Below are 19,597 nucleotides of genomic sequence, written 5' to 3' on the forward strand. Positions count from 1 at the left end.
GGCATCTTGGCTTTTGGATTGCCAAAGATGGTCAGCAATGCTTGATGATCGGTCACAAGCATAAACGTTTTCCATATAGGACTATGTGGAAATGTTGACAAGCCCACACCACTGTTAAACTTTATTTTTCAGATTGTGAATAAGCATGCTCAGTAAGTAACAAGAATACTTGCATATGCCTCAAGCATTTGGACGTCCTTTGTGCTGTGCAAGGATCGCACCAAACCCGACCATGCTAGCATCATCAACAACATCTATATGTAGGTTTGGGTCAAAATATGTCATTTCGGTAGCATTTCAATAGCTTGTTTGATTCTTTTCAAACTTTGCTCGCATGCTTTTGACCAGTTTCATCAACTCCCTCAATGGAGCACTCACAGTGGTAAAGTCTTGTATTTATCTGTAACAGTAACTGGCCAATGAGCATAAACATCTTGTGGGAGACTGGCAGTTGACAGCTCATGCCCTTTAGCTGGATCTGGTGTCATGCCCCAACAGAAAAGAAATGGCCAAAGCATTTTAGTTTTTTTTATTGCATTCACATTTCTTAACTATCAGCTATAAACCTACACCAACAAGTAAATGACATACTTGCCTGAGAGCTTAAGTGTGTTCCTTCTGTGTAGCTCCAAAAAATAAGATGCCACCTTTATAGTTGAAAGCATTCATGACAGCCTGTATGATACATCTAATGACAACTTGAAAGATCTCTGCAGCTGATGACACACCTAAACTGAGTATTTCGTATCAAAACAGGCCAATATGTGTAGAAAAGATTGTAATGTACCTGCAATTCTCCTTGAGTTCCAACTGATGATATTCTTTATTTAGATCAAGGTGAGAGGAGACTTTTGCACCATTCAAATTGTGTTATCATGTCAGCAATGTGTGCATCTAGATGTCGTTCTCTTTCAATTGCCTTGTTCGCTTGATGCATATCCATGCAGATACGTACAGCTTGTGCACTGTCCTTTTTGGGCACTATCACAAAGGGAGAAACCCCTTGCATCAGACAAGTAGAATGCTCAATGATATCATGCTTAAGTAAGATTTGAGTTCCTTTTCAACAACTTCTTGTAAATGGAATGCAATTTGTCTGTGTCTTTGAGCAACAGAAAGGACATCCTCATTAATATTTAATTGTACTTTCATAGTCTTATGTTTTCCTAACCCATGAAACAATGAAGGGAATTGACTTACTATTTTGCAACGAGTATTCAGGTTGTAACTTACTGAGATCAGTCCGATATCAGCAGTTGTGCTGAAACTGATTAAACAGGCACTTCATGCTGTACCTTGAAGAATGTTGATGGGTGCTTGTGCTTTTGTTTTCTTGTGTTTCATAGTCTCTAGGAATGAACCTTTCACTTTCAAGGGTGTCGATGCAGCCCATGGGTACACCTTAGTTTTTGATTAGTTGTGCAATGGAGATAGTTCATTGTATTTCTCCTCAGGCATCACATTTATTGACCCGCCACTGTTGATGATGAAAAGTATGGAACAACCATTTATTTTCAGTGTAATCTTGAGTGACTTTGATGCTTTTTCATGTTGACTTTTCTTTGACTGGTATTTTTATTCACATGCCACCAGTCCAGCATGTGCACATTTTTCTGACTTAAATATCGATATCGCACAATCATGTTCTTCATTTTCACTTGATACTGACAAACATTATGATGATGATTTAGATCATGATCAACTTTGTTTGGTGTTGATTTGTCTCAACTGAGCTTGTCACTTAGCCTTGTGGGCGTGCATCGAACGTTGCTTCTGGAACATTCGGTCAGGCAATTTGTTGTTTCGCCATGATCCACGTACTTTTTCCTTCACCCTACAAACCATACCAGAATGGTTCTCTTTCCCACAGCCTTTGTATATCTGTCCATTGGCAGGACATTTACCTTTGTGTGGAAACGACAATCCACCCCTGGAATACAACTTCTTTTTCGTGTACTTGCTTATCATGTTCATGACTGACTCGCTCTGGGCACCTCCGGCCTCCATGTCAGCAGCATGTCGATTAGCACGCTCTACAGCTCTGGCAGCCATGAGAACTCGCTCCAGACTAAAAGTTTCTTTCAGCATTCATCATCAGAATGAACTGACAGGTATCCGTCAATAACTCTGAGACATATTGCTTCTTCATCATGAAATTCATTGAATCTACAGTGTTTGATGAGTGTATCCAATCTCTCAAAAATTTTGCCTATGGTTTCACCAACCCTTTGTCATTCTTGACTAAAAATGTACGTTTCGTAACCTACATTTAACTTTTGATTGAACTTGTGATTTAAACTTCTTTGATTTGACAGTACGTAACTTTGTCAGCTCGCTGCATTTACTGTATGACTTCTTTTACACCATCACCAGCAAGATGCTTCAGGTACTTGATAATCTTTTTATCTGTTTCCTCTAGTGCATCAATGAAATAATCAAATGTCTCTATCCAAGCTGTCCATCTATCCTGAATGTTTTGCGTTTTGGCTGTATCGAATGGTGGTGGTGATTTCAGAAAGTTGGCAGCAGTGTAACTGTTTATGGAACTGGCTGACACTGCGACTGGAGTTCTCTCCAATTCCTCTTGGTGGTCTTTGTGAATTTGTTCATGCACACCATCTCTGACATCTTGTGACGTGCTGGCCTCCGGGTCATCTTGGACAGTTTGTGGAACAGTGACCTCTTTTTTGGTCTCCATTGGGGCCATTCACTTTCTGGAGACTTACGAAGTTGTGCTGAGCCTCCACCTGCTTTGGTGGTGTGCCGCTTCAGGTATGGGACAGCTCAGTAAGTGCAACCCTTGTGCTTTTCCTTGGGTCTCCTCGCCTGCTGCTGAGGTTGTAGACCTCTTCTGCTCACAGCTCTGGTAAGTGTAACAACAGTATGCTTTGTTCTGTTAGCTAGCACTCTTTTCTGTATCTGTTTGTGGCCGCCTTTCCCACTATCACTCCATTTATCCTATAGATTTATATTGGATAGTTGCGCTGTACCTCTCTGCACGGCATTGCCAGTAGGTTCTTGACCAGTGATGCGTAGACTTCTCAATGAAGCTTTCTTTAGCTTCAAATGCTTCACACTGGCTGGAGTTAGAATGTGACTCCACAAATGCCAAACGTTGACTCTACACTTCGATGAAGGCGCACGTGGCACGCACAAGCAGTTTGCTTGGACCACGGCAAACTCTCTGGGAGAGCACTGTCGATCTTCGGGTTACTCATCCCCTATCTTGTCGCCAGTCGTAGCGTCCTCCCCAGCTTGGGAACTCACCGATGAATACGTCAAAAACAAAGCTATGTACTACACGTCTTTATTCGTCTCCCTGTAACCCTAATTAAACATTCCAACATTGTAAACCTGCATTCACTTCACCACATTCTACACCTTGTACTGTTTTTTCTCACACATCTCAAGAACATTGTGTCCTGTACTATAGACTGCCGAACTGTCAACCACCTGCAGTACTCACAGCAGTATGGTCACATTAGGACTTAGTTGTACGCTCTAGTAAAGACTTGGTAGGAAGGGCGCAGGTACTGCAGCTAGAACACAGTAGGCATGAAGTACGTATGGACACAGTAGGAGTCAACCACTCAAGAAAAGTACATGATAGTGAGGGAGTGAACACTGACCTCTACATGCCCCCGTAGGGATGACATACTCATACCTATAGGGACATAGTAGGAATCAGTTATACACTTTAGTAAATACATGTTATGGAGAGAACAGGTGCTACTCATCCATTATGGACATGGTAGAACATGTACTCACATAAACATTACATGGTAAGGAGTTGATAGGTACTACTCGTATGGACATGGTAGGACAAGTACTCACATAGAAATGACATGGTAGGGAAGGAGTAGGTACTATTCATCCTGTGTGGAGGACATGCTAGGGCATGTACTAACATGAGAAGGACATGGTAGGGAGGACATAGGTAGTACTCATCCGGTATGGACATGCTAGGACATGTACTCACTGGAGAAGGACATGGTAGGGAGGAGATAGGTAGTACCCATTCGGTATGGACACGCTAGGACATGTACTCACATAGATTTGACATGGTAGGGAGGAGATACGTAGTACTCATCTCGTATGGACATGCTAGGATATGCATTCACATGAAATGGACATGGCAGGGAGGAGGTAGGTAGTACTGATCCAGTGTGGAGGACATGCTAGGACATGTACTCACATGAGAAGGACATGACCGGGAGGGCATAGGTAGTACTCATCCGGTATGGACATGCAAGGACTTGTACTCACACAGATATGACATGGTAGGGAGGGAGTAGGTACTCACCCCAGCTGGGACCCGGTAGTTGTGGAGAGTCACATCCTTGGTGGGGTAGCGCTGAACTGTTATCCCGACAGGATACAACCTAGAGATAGACACACAGAGCTGTATGTTCAGTGTGTCTTTTTCTGCAACAACGTCTTTCCAGAGACTCTCACTCCCTCATTGTCTCTTTTTTTAAAGCTTCTCCCTTCTCCATCTTATCTTGTTAAATGTCAAGCTCTCTATCCCTCAACTCTGGTATTCACCTCTCACTGCCTTGTCTCTTCTAACTCTTTCAGGCAGTCTCTCCTCACTCTCTCCATCTTGTTTGTCGCTCTGACAGTCTCTTGACAGTCTCCCCATCCATTATGTCTTTCCGACTGTCTCTTACGATTACCAACATATCTCTCTGTAAGTTTCTTCCTATCCTCTGAACCCTCATGTCTCTTCCCTGCAGTCTCTTCACACTGTCTCATTATACTCAACACACTCCTCTCTCTGATAGTGTCTTCCAACTTTCTCTTTCCTCGTGTCTCTATCTGACAGTCATCAGTACCTCTCTTCCCCCTTACAGTCTCTTCCTGCTCTCTCATTCCTCATGTCCCTTTCTAACAATGATCACTCTACCCTTTACATCGCTCTACGGCAGTCTCTTCCGACTCTCTCATTCCTCCTGCTGGTGTCTGAGCCATCACTCTTTCCATCTCTCATGTCTCTTCCTTACAGTCATTCTATCCCTCACACCTCCCTACAGCAGTCTCTTTCTACTCTCTCATCGCTTGTGTCACTCCCCCACAGTTATTCTATCACTCACCCCTCTCTACAGCAGTCTCTTCCTACTCTCTCATCCTTTGTGTCACTCCCTTATAGTCATTCTATCTCTCATGTCTCTCTAGGGCAGACTCTTCCTACACTCTCATCCTTTGTGTCACTCCCTTTCAGTCATTCTATCTCTCATGTCTCTCTAGGGCAGTGTCTTCCTACTCTCTCATCCTTTGTGTCACTCCCTTACAGTCATTCTATCTCTCATGTCTCCCTAGGGCAGTCTCTTCCTACTCTCTCATTCTTCATCTCACTCCCTTACAGTCATTCTATCTCTCATGTCTCTCTAGGGCAGTCTCTTCCTACCCTCTCATCCCTTGTGTTTCTCTCTTACAGTCATTCTATCTCTCATGACTCTCTAGGGCAGTCTCTTCCTACTTTCTCATCCCTCGTGTCTCTCTCTTACAGTCATTCTATCTCTCATGTCTCTCTAGGGCAGACTCTTCCTACTCTCTCAACCCTCGTGTCTCTCTCTTACAGTCATTTTATCTCTAATGTCTCTCTAGGGCAGTCTCTTCCTAGTCTCTCATCCCTCGTGTCTCTCTTACAGTCATTCTATCTCTCACCCCTCTCCACGGAAGTCTCTTCCTACTCTCTCATCCCTCGTGTCACTCTCTTTCAGTCATTCTATCGCTCATGTCTCTCTAGGGCAGTCTCTTCCTACTCTCTCATCACTCGTGTCTCTCTTACAGTCATTCTATCTCTCACCCCTCTCCACGGCAGTCTCTTCCTACTCTCTCATCCCTCGTGTCACTCTCTTTCAGTCATTCTATCGCTCATGTCTCTCTAGGGCAGTCTCTTCCTACTCTCTCATCCCTTGTGTCTCTCTCTTACAGTCATTCTATCTCTCATCCCTCCTGCTGGTATCTAAGCCATCACTCTCCATCTCTCATGTCTCTTTCCAGCAGTCTCTTTTGTTACTCGTTCATCCTCAGGCCTCTCTCTTGGCCCAGTCAGTGCCATTATCAGTGAGAAGGACCAGCTTCCTTCTTGTATGGACTTTGTTAGATATTATGCAACATTTGCCTAGATGTTTTCAGACAAAACAGAAAACCTGCACATTTTCTTTATAAAATGGAGAAGATACTTGTGGGAGGAATAAGTGCAGCAGAGAGCTCCTGAGAATGGTAACGGGGCAATGGGCAGTGCTGGCAGTCTGACACCTTCTGATCTGAAGAAACCTGGAATGACAGAAGGTGCCTGTGCAGCTAGTCTGGGTTTAACACAGATGAGTGGCGGAAAGAAAAGACAGACTCGTTTGCGTCCAGGGCCCTTTCAGGCACTGAACATAACCACTCAGTCATTGAAAGAGAGGCTCTGGCAGCAGTCTGGGGCACTGAGTATTTTCATAGGTATCTGTGGGGTATTCCTATAATCCCGTGGACAGATCACAAGCACCTCTTGAAAGTTTTGAAGCTGGGGGGGGCAAACAATGGTTCGTGAGGCTGGCTGCTCGTTTACAGCATTTCAGTAATGAATTAGAGTACATACCTGGCTGGAAAAATAAGGTGGCTGATGGTTTCTCTCAGGTGACAGACAAAAAGGAGCCCTCCGAAAAGCTGGAGATCTGAAGACATGGCTGCCAGTGTGTGCAGTGCTATGGAGGTTTCGGTAGAGCTCTTTCAAAGGACGTTTGGGAGGTAGCCATGGCTGAAGACGTGTTTTGAGGGAGGTTGTGTGGTGCTCATCTCAGCCAATTGGAAACTGAACTCGCTTCGTCTATACATCACGGAGCTGTGTTCCTAATACACTTATCCTGCATCATCACTGTGGCAACAGCGCCTTCTTTACAACGCGCCGCATTCCCAATCCACTACAACTGACTTGTTTCTTGTTTGTCACTTTGTATTTCCTCCTGCCCACTGCTTCCTTTTTCTTCTTATGTAAAGAACCGTAATTGTATTTACATAGCACTTACTACCCCTGACGAGTAGTCAACAGTACCAATTTATATTAGTGCTCACTGACCCTTTAAGCTACTACTTTTAGCCCCAGATGTATCAAAACATTTTGCATTCGCAAACGGTGCGAATCGCAAGATTCCACCCTTTGCGAACGGAAAATAGTCTTTCACGATGTATGAAAGGCATCTCAGTCCAATTTTAGGGAATTGCAATTTTTAGCCATTCCCTAAAATTGCGACTCCGAATAGGAAATCACAATTCGCGATTCTCTAACTAGGAAGTCGCGAATAGGGAATTCCTATTAGTGATTTCCTATGCACATGGATCATGCATTTCCTAAATGCGAACTTACCGCCAACTCCAAGTTGGTGCTACCCATGTACAATTTTAAAAAATGCATTAAAATTGCATTTTTTGAAGTGCAATGTAGTGCACACATGGGGCATGTGTGCACTTTACACATGCACATTTTTTAGGGGGGGCATCAAAGGGAGCCTTAGACCCCCAGCACCTCTGGATTTGCATTACCTAATTTGCGAATTCCTAACAGGAATTCGCAAATTAGGAAATGCACAACCATTCGCACCTATGTGCCTTCAGGCCAATAGGAACAAATGGAGTCTCATTCCCTAATATCGATTTCAAATTTTAAGAAATCACTATTAGGGAATTGCTATTTTGTTACAATTCATTTTGCATTACCTAAATAGTGATTTCTTAAAATTCGCTATTGAGGTAATGCACACTGGAACTTTTAAACTTCTGACCATTAGTTTTTAATTTTTGTTCCACGGATTCCTGCTCCTGCACTGTATCACTCCTGTGGGTCCTTCTGGAAGTTCTTCTGCATAGGGTATTTCTTAACTCTGGGTTCAAGGTTGTTCTGTTATGCTTTTAGGGCTTTTCCTTCTCACTACTGGAGGCACCTTTTGTTCACGTGTGACTGCCACTGATGTTTAGCAGCACTGTGGCTGCAGGAAGGAGATGCCCTTGCCACTGACAAGCAAGGAGAGGGAGAAGGCCTGACAACTGCGTCTAACTGTTGACAAAGGCATTGGCTGGCATGAGAATGGTGGGTACGATTTGCCATGCTGGACCCTTCTACAGTTCTTATTATTATGGAGCTGTCAACTCGTCTGAGGGAGACTTCCTGCCACTCCCAGTTTTTCAGGTAACCACTCAAAGCGAGATGAGTAGGCCCACTCCTATACAGGGAAATGTGAAAGTCCTACTATCCTTAATGTCTTGTGGAGAGACATAGGGCCTCAAAATCAGTTTGGCAGACAGGAAAGCCTGTCTACCAAACTCCCGACAGGGTGGCCACCGCCTACACATCGACTTCGCCGCCGGAGTCATTATGAGTTTCCTGCTAGGTCAGCGGGCGGAAACCTGAGTTTCCATCTGCTGGCCTAGCGGGAGACAGGCTACAGCATTGTTTCTGGCTTGTACTCAAGCCAACGGCAATGCTGTAGCCAGCAAGGTGCACCAGCACTCTCGCAATGTTCTCTGTCTGCAAAGCAGACAGTGAACATTGCAATGGTGCTGGGCAGGGGGGCTCATGCCAAGTGCATGGGCAGTGCAGTGGCCCCCCTGTGGTCCCCTGCACCTGTTCTCCGCTAGCCTTTTCATGGCAGTGTTACAGCATGAAAAGGCTGGCGAAGAACAAGCTTGTAATCCCCAAAGCGCTGTGCTGGCAGATTATGATCTCCGCCACCGCCAGGCACCCGGGATCCATGATCCTGGCAGACCTGACAGTTCCCTGGCAGTCTAACTAACAGGGTTTTAATGTGGCGGTAGGACCACCGTGAGTGTGGCGGTTGTAAGACCACCACACTTGTAATGACCCCCATAGTCTCATACATGGGAGTATCCCCAAGCAGGAAGGAGAGGCCTCGTGCAGGGGGACGTGGTCTCCTGCAGAAAGGCGGTTCTTACCGTAAAGTCTCCTTGATGGCCCCCTTGAGCAGCGGCAGTGAGTTGAGCAGCTTGGTGATGTCCTGATGCCCCTGGGAGTCGGCAGCCTTGATTTCCTCTCGAAGGAGCGTCTGCACTTGTGGGTTTCGCGCCAGTTCGAAGAGGGTGAACAGTAGGGGCATGGCCGTCTGGCATAGAAAACAAGAAGGGGGGCCATTAATGCAAAGGAAGAGATGGGAAGGAGAGAGGGCTGAGAGTTGCATCATTTCAGGTATAGCACTTATAGGCATGCAATAATTTTCCTTGGTGTTGGCCCTGTTTTGAACCCTGGTAAGGTTTGGGCATTCATAGTATATGTATCAATCCCATTGAACCATTCTTATTGTACATCACTTTGAGGATGGTATAGGTTAGATCTGTTATTTTTTATTCCATTAAAGTCAACATCGCTTTGATGAGAGGGCTCTCTTTCCTGATCAAATGTAATCTGGCTAGTGGAGATGTAGTTTTTGGCTGGTTAAGGTTCTGTACAACATGCAAAGCAATTTGCTATTATCAGGACATTTTCAGTTTTTGGGTTGTAAAACATCGATACACCCCAAGCCCAAGGCCAGTTGATCTTCCTTTGGTTTAGCTTTTCTTGGTGCGGTCTCTCTAGAAATGCACTGGGCACAGAGCTTACTGTGGTTTTCACCAGCAGTTATGTTTCCAAGCCCAGATGACTATTGTGACCTCTGGTATTCTTCAGATAGTACCAGTTATCGAAACCAGTTGTTGACATGACTCTAGTTGTGGTTCTTAGGCGCCTCTCCAAAGACCTCTTCCATTTGTTTTTAGTTTGTCTCTGTACCTGACAAGACTACAGGCCTAATGTAGATGCAGCCTGTAATGAGACTGGCTAATTTCATCTCTCATCATTGTGAGTTGCTTATTCAGCTCACTCTAGTATCTCTTGGCGCAGCCATGTGAAAGCTGTGAGATACACATTTGGGATGTTTGAGTAGAATGCTGGCCGGGCTTAAGTCTTCACTTGTAAACTTGTAGATACCTGGTAATATCCTGCCTTGGATGGGTTGACACAGTCTTGCAAAGAGCACATACCTATTCTGCCATCATGTTGATCCAGTCTGTCTTGGTGGTCTCTGGGTGAAGGTGTCTTGACAGGGCATCAGCATAGAGCCCTTGACAGGTTGGTACTGGAGCTGGGATTTTGTAGACTGACAAAGTGCCAAGGGATCACTGCCCTTTAGCATTGAACTTGGTGACATCCCACTCACTGATAACTTGGGGCCAGATGTACGACCCAGAGTTTTGCGAATCGCAATTTGGAACTCATTTGTGAGTCCCAAATTGCGAATCGCAAAACCATATGTACAACAGTGTATGTCACACTGTTTGCAATTCCCGATGGGTCACAAATGATCTACCTCTATAATATTCACCAGGTAGGTCGCAATTTGCGACCCCATTAGGAATGGCTGCACTCACAGGGATGGTGGCCTGCTGGGGACAGCATAAAACCATGTCTGTGACTGCTTTCAAATAAAGCAGTTTTAAAAAAAAAAATACAGCTTGTTTTCCTTAAAAGATAACGGGATGCATTTCAAAAGCAAAAATTCAAAGATTTCTTTAAATTTTGTCAGCTCTGAAAAATTATTTTCGCTACCATTCACAAAAGAGGAGGGGTCCCCTGGGGACCCCTTCCCGTTTGCGAATGGGTTAGCACCAGTTTGAAACTGGTGCTAACTGCGATTGTTTTGTGACCACATTCACGGTCACAAAACAATCATACATTGCACTGCAACTCGCAATTTGGAAGGGAACGCCCCTTCCTGATTGCGACTCGCAAACCTATTTTGCGATTCAGTAAATAGATTCCTGAATCATAAAATAAGGTTTGTACATACCAAAATGATATTTTTCTTGTCGCAAACGGCCCGATTCAGTGAATCGGGCCATATGCGACAAGAAAAAAAGCTACAGTCATCTGGCCCTTAGTTTTTGGGACTGTGCAGTATAAAGCCCTAAAATCTCTGGTGCTCTTCTAAAATGAGGGCATCAGGCTTTGTAAGACCTACTTCAGTTCCATGTCCAGTGATGATGTAACCCACATACTTTCTTGTGCACTGATATTTGTCCAGAGACTAAGAAGCATATTTATACTTGTTTTGAGCCGAATTTGCATAATTTGTTTTACAAAAATTCGGTGCAAAACGAACTCCGTAGTTCTACTTTGGCGCTAGACCTGTCTGGCGCCAAATGTATGGAGTTAACGTCATTTTTTGGACGTGAAAACCTACTTTGCGTCAATGAGATGCAAGGTAGGCGTTCCCGTGCAAAAAATTACTATGGCCTTAGTGCCGTATTTATACCCCGTGCTAAAATCACGCATGGGGGAGGAGACGGCAAATAATGGTACAAAGCTTACGTTAGTGGACCTGTGGGCCTACTTCCATGGTGGAACACCATGGAATAAGCCCACATGTGCTCTCCCCAGGCCCCAGGAACACCCCCATCCACGCCAAAGGGACAGTGGAGGATGGGGGACCCCATCCCAGGTAAATATAGGTAAGTACAGGCAAATATTTTATTTTTTAAAGTGCCATTGGGGGCCCTGAAATGCCCCCCCCCCAACATGGCACTGGGTGCAATAGCCATGCCCTGGGGACCCTGGTCCCCTGTGCTGGCCATTGGGGTGTTGGGCATGACTCCTGTCTTTTTTAAGACAGGTGTTATGTGATATGGATGGTTTTGTGTCAGAAAATGACACTAGGCTGTTTAGAGTCATTTGTTTTTACTCTAATCTGCCTAATGTCATTTTTTGGTGCAAAACCCCCTTCTTTCAAACCGCCAGACCCACCCGGCTAACCTCATTTTTTTACACTAGCCTACCCTTTGCACCGGCTTGCACCATTCCATAAATATGGTGCCCGGCTGGTGCTCAGAAATGCTGCAAGCTGGTGCTAAACTTTTTGGTGCAAAACTGCGTTAGTGCACTCTTAGGGCCAGTTTTAGAAGTGGTGCGCCAAAATTAGCAGCGATGCACCAGTTTTGAAACACAGGGATGCACCGTATTTCAAAGAATACAGCACACTCCTGTGTTTCCCCCTGCGCGGGTGCTAAATTAGGCAGCCTGCGCCAACGCAGGCATTCTTGCACCATAGTACAAGGGTGTCTGCATTGACGGGTGTGATTGTTTATGTGCAGGAAGGCGTCCCTTGCTGTATCCATACTGCCTGACACGCTTACCATGGCCGTCACTTCAGTGACCGTTGCTGTGTCCACACTGCCTGACACTCTTACCATGGCCACGCCTTCAGCGACCCTTGCTGTGTCCACACTGCCTGACACTCTTACCATGGCCACGCCTTCAGCGACCCTTGCTGGGTCCACACTGCCTGACACTCTTACCATGTCCATGCCTTCAGTGGCCCTTGCTGTGTCCACACTCGCTGACACTCTTACCATGGCCACGCCTTCAGCGACCCTTGCTGGGTCCTCACTGCCTGACACTCTTACCATGGCCATGCCGTCAGTGACTCTTGCTGGGTCCACACTGCCTGACACTCTTACCATGTCCATGCCTTCAGTGGCCCTTGCTGTGTCCACACTCGCTGACACTCTTACCATGGTCGTGCCTTCAGTGACCCTTGCTGTGTCCACACTGCCTGACACTCTTACCATGGCCTTGCCTTCAGTGACCCTTGCTGTGTCCACACTGCCTGACACCTCTTACCATGGCCATGCCTTCAGCGACCCTTGCTGTATCCACACTGCCTGACACTCTTACCATGGGCATGCCTTCAGTGACCCTTGCTCTGTCCATACTGCCTGACACTCTTACCATGGCCACGACTTCAGTGACCCTTGCTGTGTCCACACTGCCTGACACTCTTACCATGGCCAAGCCTTCAGTGACCCTTGCTGTGTCCACACTGCCTGACACTCTTACCATGGCCACGCCTTCAGTGACCCTTGCTGTGTCCACACTGCCTGACACTCTTACCATGGCCACGCCTTCAGTGACCCTTGCTGTGTCCACACTGCCTGACACTCTTACCATGGTTACGCCTTCAGTGACCCTTGCTGTGTCCACACTGCCTGACACTCTTACCATGGCCACGCCTTCAGCGACCCTTGCTGTGTCCACACTGCCTGACACTCTTACCATGGCCACGCCTACAGCGACCCTTGCTGTGTCCACACTGCCTGACACTCTTACCATGGCCATGCCTTCAGTGACCCTTGCTGTGTCCACACTGCCTGACACTCTTACCATGGCCCCTTTACCTACAGTGGCTCTTTCCGTGTTCACTTTGACAGCCATGCATAGTGCATCCTTTACCTTCATTGACTCTTAACGCTTCTATGCTGACAACCATGCATAGTACACCCATGCCTCCAGCGACTCTTACTGTGTCCATGCTGAGAGCCATGCATAGTGCACCTTTATCTACAGTGATTCTTTCCGTGTCCACGCTGATAGCCATGCATATTGCGTCCATGCCTCTAGCGACTCTTACTGTGTCCACACTGACAACAATACATAGTGCTGCCATGCCTCCGGTGACTCTTACCATGTCCATGCTGAGAGCCATGCATGGTGCACGTTTATCTACGGTGATTCTTTCTGTGTCCACGCTGACAGCCATGCATAGTGCACCCATGCCTCCAGTGACTCTTACCGTGTCCATGCTCACAGCCATGCATAGTGCACCCATGCCTTTGGTGACTCTTACAGTGTCCATGCTGACAGCCATGCATAGTGCACCCATGCCTCCGGCGACTCTTACAGTGTCCATGCTGACAGCCATGCATAGTGCACCCATGCCTCCAGTGACTCTTACCATGTCCACACTGACAGCCATGCATAATGCACCAATGCCTGCGACTCTTACTGTGTTCATGCCGACAGTCATGGAAAATGTGCATATCCTTTCCAGTGATTCTCACTGTGCCCATGCTAACATCCATGCATAGTGCACGCATGCCTCCAGCGACTCTTTCCCTGTCCATGCTGATAGTCATGCTTAGTTCACCCATGCCTCCAGTGATTCTTACCGTGTCCACGCCACCAGCCATCAGCTCTGTGATGTTGGCCTTGATGGAGTCCAGTGACAGCTCTCCTTGCAGGAGCAGCTCGGCCATGATCCCGCAGTACTTCCGCTCTTGGCCCAGGCAGAACTCTTGATAAATGTTCTGGATACACTTTTCAGCTGAAACAAGAGAATACAAGCAGTTTGCTTACCATCTGTACCGTCCAATCTCTTCCTACAAATGCCAGCTCTCAGGGAGAGAGTGCATGGGAGGAGAGCTGACTGCTGGCTCTGGCACATAGTGTAAAATGCAAGAGAGATGCAAGTGCAAAGTTAGAAGTATTATATCCTGAAATATTGGCGGAAACCACCGGATATCACCTGCAATGTGCAGCTTGCGCTGCTTGGGGGCATGGAGGCAGTCCGGGCTCCAACCTTTCCTGTCTCCTCCTGTTGCAGATCTTCCCCCGGACGTTGGTCCTGTTCCTGTCCTCTAATCTCAGATGCACTGTATTAAATTACTTTTGGTACTTATTTCACCTGCCTTGAGAGCATAACTGGCCTTCAGAGCTCCTCTCAGGTCACAGACAGCAGGCCCAGTCCTCTCATAATCTTCCACAGGTCCAGAAAGTATTCTGAAGAGGACTCCTGGGGGTGGCACATTTATGTTGGGCACCAGCTAGTGGGCGAGGGTGATGCCTGGACAATCCCTAAACAATGAGGTAAAAATTCCAAGGGGTAACCCTACTCACTTTTACATTGTTCCTGTTTGCCTTACTACAAACAGGTTGAAAATGCCACATGCCGGGCATTTTAAAGATTACAGAAGTCTTCAGCACCAAACTTGGGCTGTGAGGGTTGTGGATGTGTTTGGAAGTGCACTATGGGAACCCCCGGTGTCCTCCCACACCTAACACTAAAATCCAAATGGAAGCAGGTTCTATACCCACAACAATGTAGGAGTAAGACGGCTGGTCGGACAAAGGCAGGATCCTACAGCACCCAGACAGGGGATTCACAACAAGTGTCCTGGCATTCTGTCCCCCCCCATTCAACGGTGGAGACCTCTCAGGCAGGATTTGACACTATGGTGTCAAAAGGATGCCCAAAGCCGCCACCCAGAATATTCTCCTGAGCTTAGAAGAGAGATCTGTGCTCATTTAGGTCAACCTATCGTGTAGCTCCTTGGAGGAATTTCACACCCATTCGGACCAAGTATTGGGCTGGGCAGCTGATGGAGGGTAAATGGAAATTGGCATACAGCAGCTTCAGGCAGGGTAAAGGTAACTTTCTAATTTTGTAGATATTCAGTAAAATCTGACATTGCCATTAGAGTCGATCTTTATTACATATAAAAAAAAACATTTTATGGAATATGTAGCAGGTACATGTCAAACGTTATATATTAAAGTGCATATATTATCTATACTACGATTTTTCTTATGTGCCAGCTACAGCCTGACCAGTGACGATATTGTTTTGGGCCCAGCCACTGGGAGAACGTGTCATTTCTAATTTGACACATTTTCCACTTTGAGTAGGTGTGCTTCGGGGTGCCTTACTTAATATTTAAAATCTTGTTTCCCTACCTGCCAAAAGGGTACACAGGTATGTGCAGAATGGTTCAAGCTGCCGCTGCTGTTTGCACTGCCACTGTGGTTGATGGAGCAATAGGCACTGCAGTCCACAAGTGGCATTTAACTTTCCATAACATGGGAGTAGTTCTTTGCCATATACTATGGGCTCATAGGACAGTTAAATAAGCCAATCAGGTTTTAAGCCAATCTCGACATGTTTTAGGGGTCAGAAAACATACACTGGGCACTGGATACCAGTGTCCCAGGGCTAGAGTTCCAGGTCACCAGCAGGTGAGTCCCAAACAGAAATGTAAAAACTGCGAGTGACCACCCAAAAGGAGGTCACTTTGCAGCAGACGCAGCCCCAGAATCCCATATTATCTGTTGTCTCCAGGAGGAGGCCATTGTCAGATATGTGAAACACCCCTCATAGAGCGCTCCTAAAACACAACCCTTGACTACCCTCCTGAGGTCATCACAGATAGTGGAGAGCAGAGGTCTTGTGTTGCTCTGTGTCTCTGTGATGGGGGCCATTGCAGGACATGGTTGGTGATTGACAGGCAGTGGCTTGGCTGGTGTGGAGTTCTTTGGGAGTGGTTCTGTCTCTGTGATGGATACCCTTCTCCCTTGCATAACACTGGTGATGACTGAGAGAAGGTGGCATGGCTGGTGTGGCGAACAGTAGGTTATACAGAGTTCTTTTGGTAATATCGTATCTCTGTTATTGAGGCTCTCCACCCCACAGGACATGGGTGGTGATTGACAGGAGGTGGCGTGGCCAGTGTGGAGAGCAACAGCTGTTGCAGTTCTCTGGTTAGTACCATGTCTCTGTGATGGAGGTCCTCCACCCTTGCAAAACACTGGTGGTGATTAACAGGTGGTGGCTTGGCAGGTGTGGAGAACAGCAGGTGTTGCAGAGTTCTTTTGGTGGTTTTGCGTCTCTCTGATCAAGGCTCTCCACCCTCACAGGACATTGGTGGTGATTGAGAGAAGGTGGCATGGCAGGTGTGGAGAACATCAGGTGTTGCAGACTTGTTTGGATGGTTTTTTGTCTCTCTGATCAAGGCTCTCCACCCTCGGGGAATAGTGGTGGCGATTGACAGATGGTGGCTTGGCTTGTGTGGAGAACAGCAGGTGTTGCAGAGTTCTTTGGGTGGCATCGTGTCTCTATGATTGAGGCTCTTCACCCTCGCAGGACATGGTTGGTGATTGAGAGAAGGTGGTGTGGCCGGTGTGGAGAACAGCAGGTGTTGCAGAGTATTTGGCTGGTACAATGTCTCTGTGGTGGTGGTGAAATGAAGTGCAGTTGAGTAGAATGACCTGTGATGAAGGAATGCTTTTCTGTTGCAGCATGACTGGCATTCCATATACATATATGGCATTGGCATCTCACCAATAATGATCAAGGGATTGCTGAATATAGAAGGGAGGTGGGTAAACTAGATTGTGAGTCAGAAGTTTATCAGCGCAACAGAATGACATAATGCCTAGAGCAGAGGTCCAAGGAGGTCCCTGATTTTCAGTGGAAGGGCAGATGGTGGAAGACTGCAGTAAGGAGTCCTTTTATAGCTCCTCTCTTCCTAGCGCCGTTCTCCACAGTTTGAAAGCCACTATGCTCATTGGGGACAGTCCTGGTGCCGCTGCCCTCTCACTCTGCCAATACCAGATGTACAGCTGTAGGGGTGTGTTCTGGCCCTCTTTATGCCCACTCTGGAGTGCCCTGCTGCAGCCGACCTATCCACGCACTCACTGGAACAGATTGAAGATATGCCATCTCTATGCCCACTATAGATAGCCCAAGCCCAGACTGCAGTTCACTTGTTTCAGCATCTAGTGCCAGTCTAACCATGGTTGAAGGTGGCACCCACTATGGGTAGCCACAGTGCACTCACTGTACCACTGCACCCAGGGACAGTCTTACCATGGCTGAAGATGTACACCTCAGTGCAGTCACCCTGGAATTGTACCTGGTGCCTGTCCTACCATTGTTGAGGATGCCTTCCCTCAGTGCAGTTATCTACCCCTCCACACAGAGCCAGTCTTACCATGTTTGAAGATGGCACCCCTGCCCTGTTCCCAGACCACTATAGGTAGCCTCAATGCAGTCACCATGGGACAGTACCTAGTGCCAGTCTTACCATGGTCAAAGATGGTGTCCCAAGCAGTGACGTGCTCGGTCCACAGCTTGCTGTTCATCCTCTGCAGCAGCGCTGGTGGCATGAAGAGCAGGGGCAGGGTGGTCCTCAGCATGGTCTGCACGGCTGTGATGAAGCGCAGAGACTCGGAGTTGGGGTTTTCCTCCAGGAGTCCTAGTCGCGCCCCGTACAGGACATAACTACTCGCTGGGCAGAGGAAAGAGGAGGTGATTGGCATGTTCATCCACGAGGACACGTATATCAGTCTATCCATCCATCCATCCATTCATCCATCAATCCATCCATCTATCCATACACATCCATCAGGCCAGCCATACATGGAGATGTCATCATTACACAACCATTTATCCCCCCCCCCATTTTTCTGTCCGTACACACCCAGGAAACCCTCCACCTTACTCACCTTTACCTTATATGTGGATCAGTCCATTGATTGAACAATCTAGTCATCCATCTGCCCTGTCTGTCCATCCATCCATCCACCCACCCACCTAGTGCTTAATTTGTAAAAAACATAAATGCAAGGGCCCCCGTCAGGAGGACACCGCAGCTTGCACGGTCTATTGCCTTTGCCAGCATAGCCAGTGATAGCACCTACACAACTACGAACCATCACACAGGTAGAAGGGTGACTATTCAGACTGTTCGAGGCCCCCAAAGCTTCAAAAATGGCTGGGGCAGTAGGTATTAATTGTTGTTCATGTATATTGAATAAATAAATAAATATTGTTCTACTCCTCTTTAAATTACAGAAACAGCACCACCATGTGGCAGCTGTCATAAGTGCCGATGTTGGCAATTAAGTGCCAGTGCCGCACACCGGAAACCACCGGCTCAAATAAAGCACTGCATCTACCCACTCATCCATCCATCCATCATCTATCCATCTATGAATCAATAAAAATCCATGAACCCCTTTATCCGCCGTCCGGGTCCCACCAGCACCCACCTTCCAGGGTGAACCGGAAGAGATCGGAGTAGAGGTCGACAGTCAGGGTGCCGCGGCTGTTCTTGTTGACCCGGCGCTGCATGAAGGTGACAAAGTCCTGTGCCACCTGGTCCAGGAAGGGCAGGAACTTCCTGACGCCGCCCAGGGCCATCACTTCCTTGTTGAGCACCAGCCGGTCAGAGCGCCAGTCCTCGCCGTTCCTGCAGAGGAACCCAGGGAAATAGTCACCCCTCGTTTCCAGCTGTGCTGTATCTGTTGTACCATGATTTTCTGTCAGTCCCACGAGATAGAAAGACATGGTCATAGCTCTGTGAGTTGGAAAGCAGCGCTAGAATGGGAAACAAACATTGGCGGAGCCAATGGGTTTTGACTATGTGAGAGTTATTGGTTTAGCCAATGTATTTTACCCATGTTGTACAGCAGCGTGGAGTGGAGTAGAGCGACCTAGAATGGCGAAGAGTGGCGTAGAGTGAAGTGGTGTAGAGTGGAGTGGCATACAGAGCAGTGGCATTGAGTAGAGTGGTGCAAAATAGAGTACAGTGGTCTAGAGTGTAGTGGCAAAGAGTTCAGTGGTGCAGTGGTATAGAGTGCAGTGGTATAGTTTATAATGGTGCAGAGTAGAATGGATTAGAATGCAGTGGCATAGAGTGCATTGGCATACAGTGGAGTGGTGTAGAGTAGATTGGCTTAGAGTGCACTAGAGTAGAGTGCAGTGGTGCAGAGTAGAGTGATGTAGAGTGCAGTGGCATTGCGCATCGGCATAGAGTGTAGTGGCATGTAGTAACTTGGCATACAGTGGAGTGGTGCAGAGCACAGTCCAGTTGTGTAGAGTAGAGTGGTGTTGAGTACAGTGGCATACAGTGCAGTGGCATAGAGTTGAGTGTAGTGGCATAGAGTGTAGTGGCATAGGGTAGAGTGGTGTAGAGTTCAGTGGTGCAGAGTAGAGTGGTGTAGAGTGCA

The 19,597-nt window shown here is 47.0% G+C and overlaps 1 protein-coding gene across 1 annotated transcript in view; it reads right to left on the minus strand.

Moving 5' to 3' along the window:
• LOC138274973 (cytochrome P450 11B, mitochondrial-like) overlaps window positions 1-19,597 on the minus strand; it is a 94,702-nt gene that overhangs the window by 3,369 nt on the left and 71,736 nt on the right. The window contains exons 3-7 of the mRNA XM_069219064.1: window positions 18,638-18,837; window positions 17,671-17,874; window positions 13,981-14,135; window positions 8,941-9,107; window positions 4,304-4,382 (exon numbers count right to left, since the gene is read on the minus strand). Of these exons, the coding sequence (XP_069075165.1) occupies window positions 4,304-4,382; window positions 8,941-9,107; window positions 13,981-14,135; window positions 17,671-17,874; window positions 18,638-18,837 (805 nt within the window). The remainder of the gene's footprint in view (window positions 1-4,303; window positions 4,383-8,940; window positions 9,108-13,980; window positions 14,136-17,670; window positions 17,875-18,637; window positions 18,838-19,597) is intronic.

This window comes from Pleurodeles waltl, chromosome 2_2, assembly GCF_031143425.1.
Source record: "Pleurodeles waltl isolate 20211129_DDA chromosome 2_2, aPleWal1.hap1.20221129, whole genome shotgun sequence".
NCBI lineage: Eukaryota > Metazoa > Chordata > Amphibia > Caudata > Salamandridae > Pleurodeles > Pleurodeles waltl.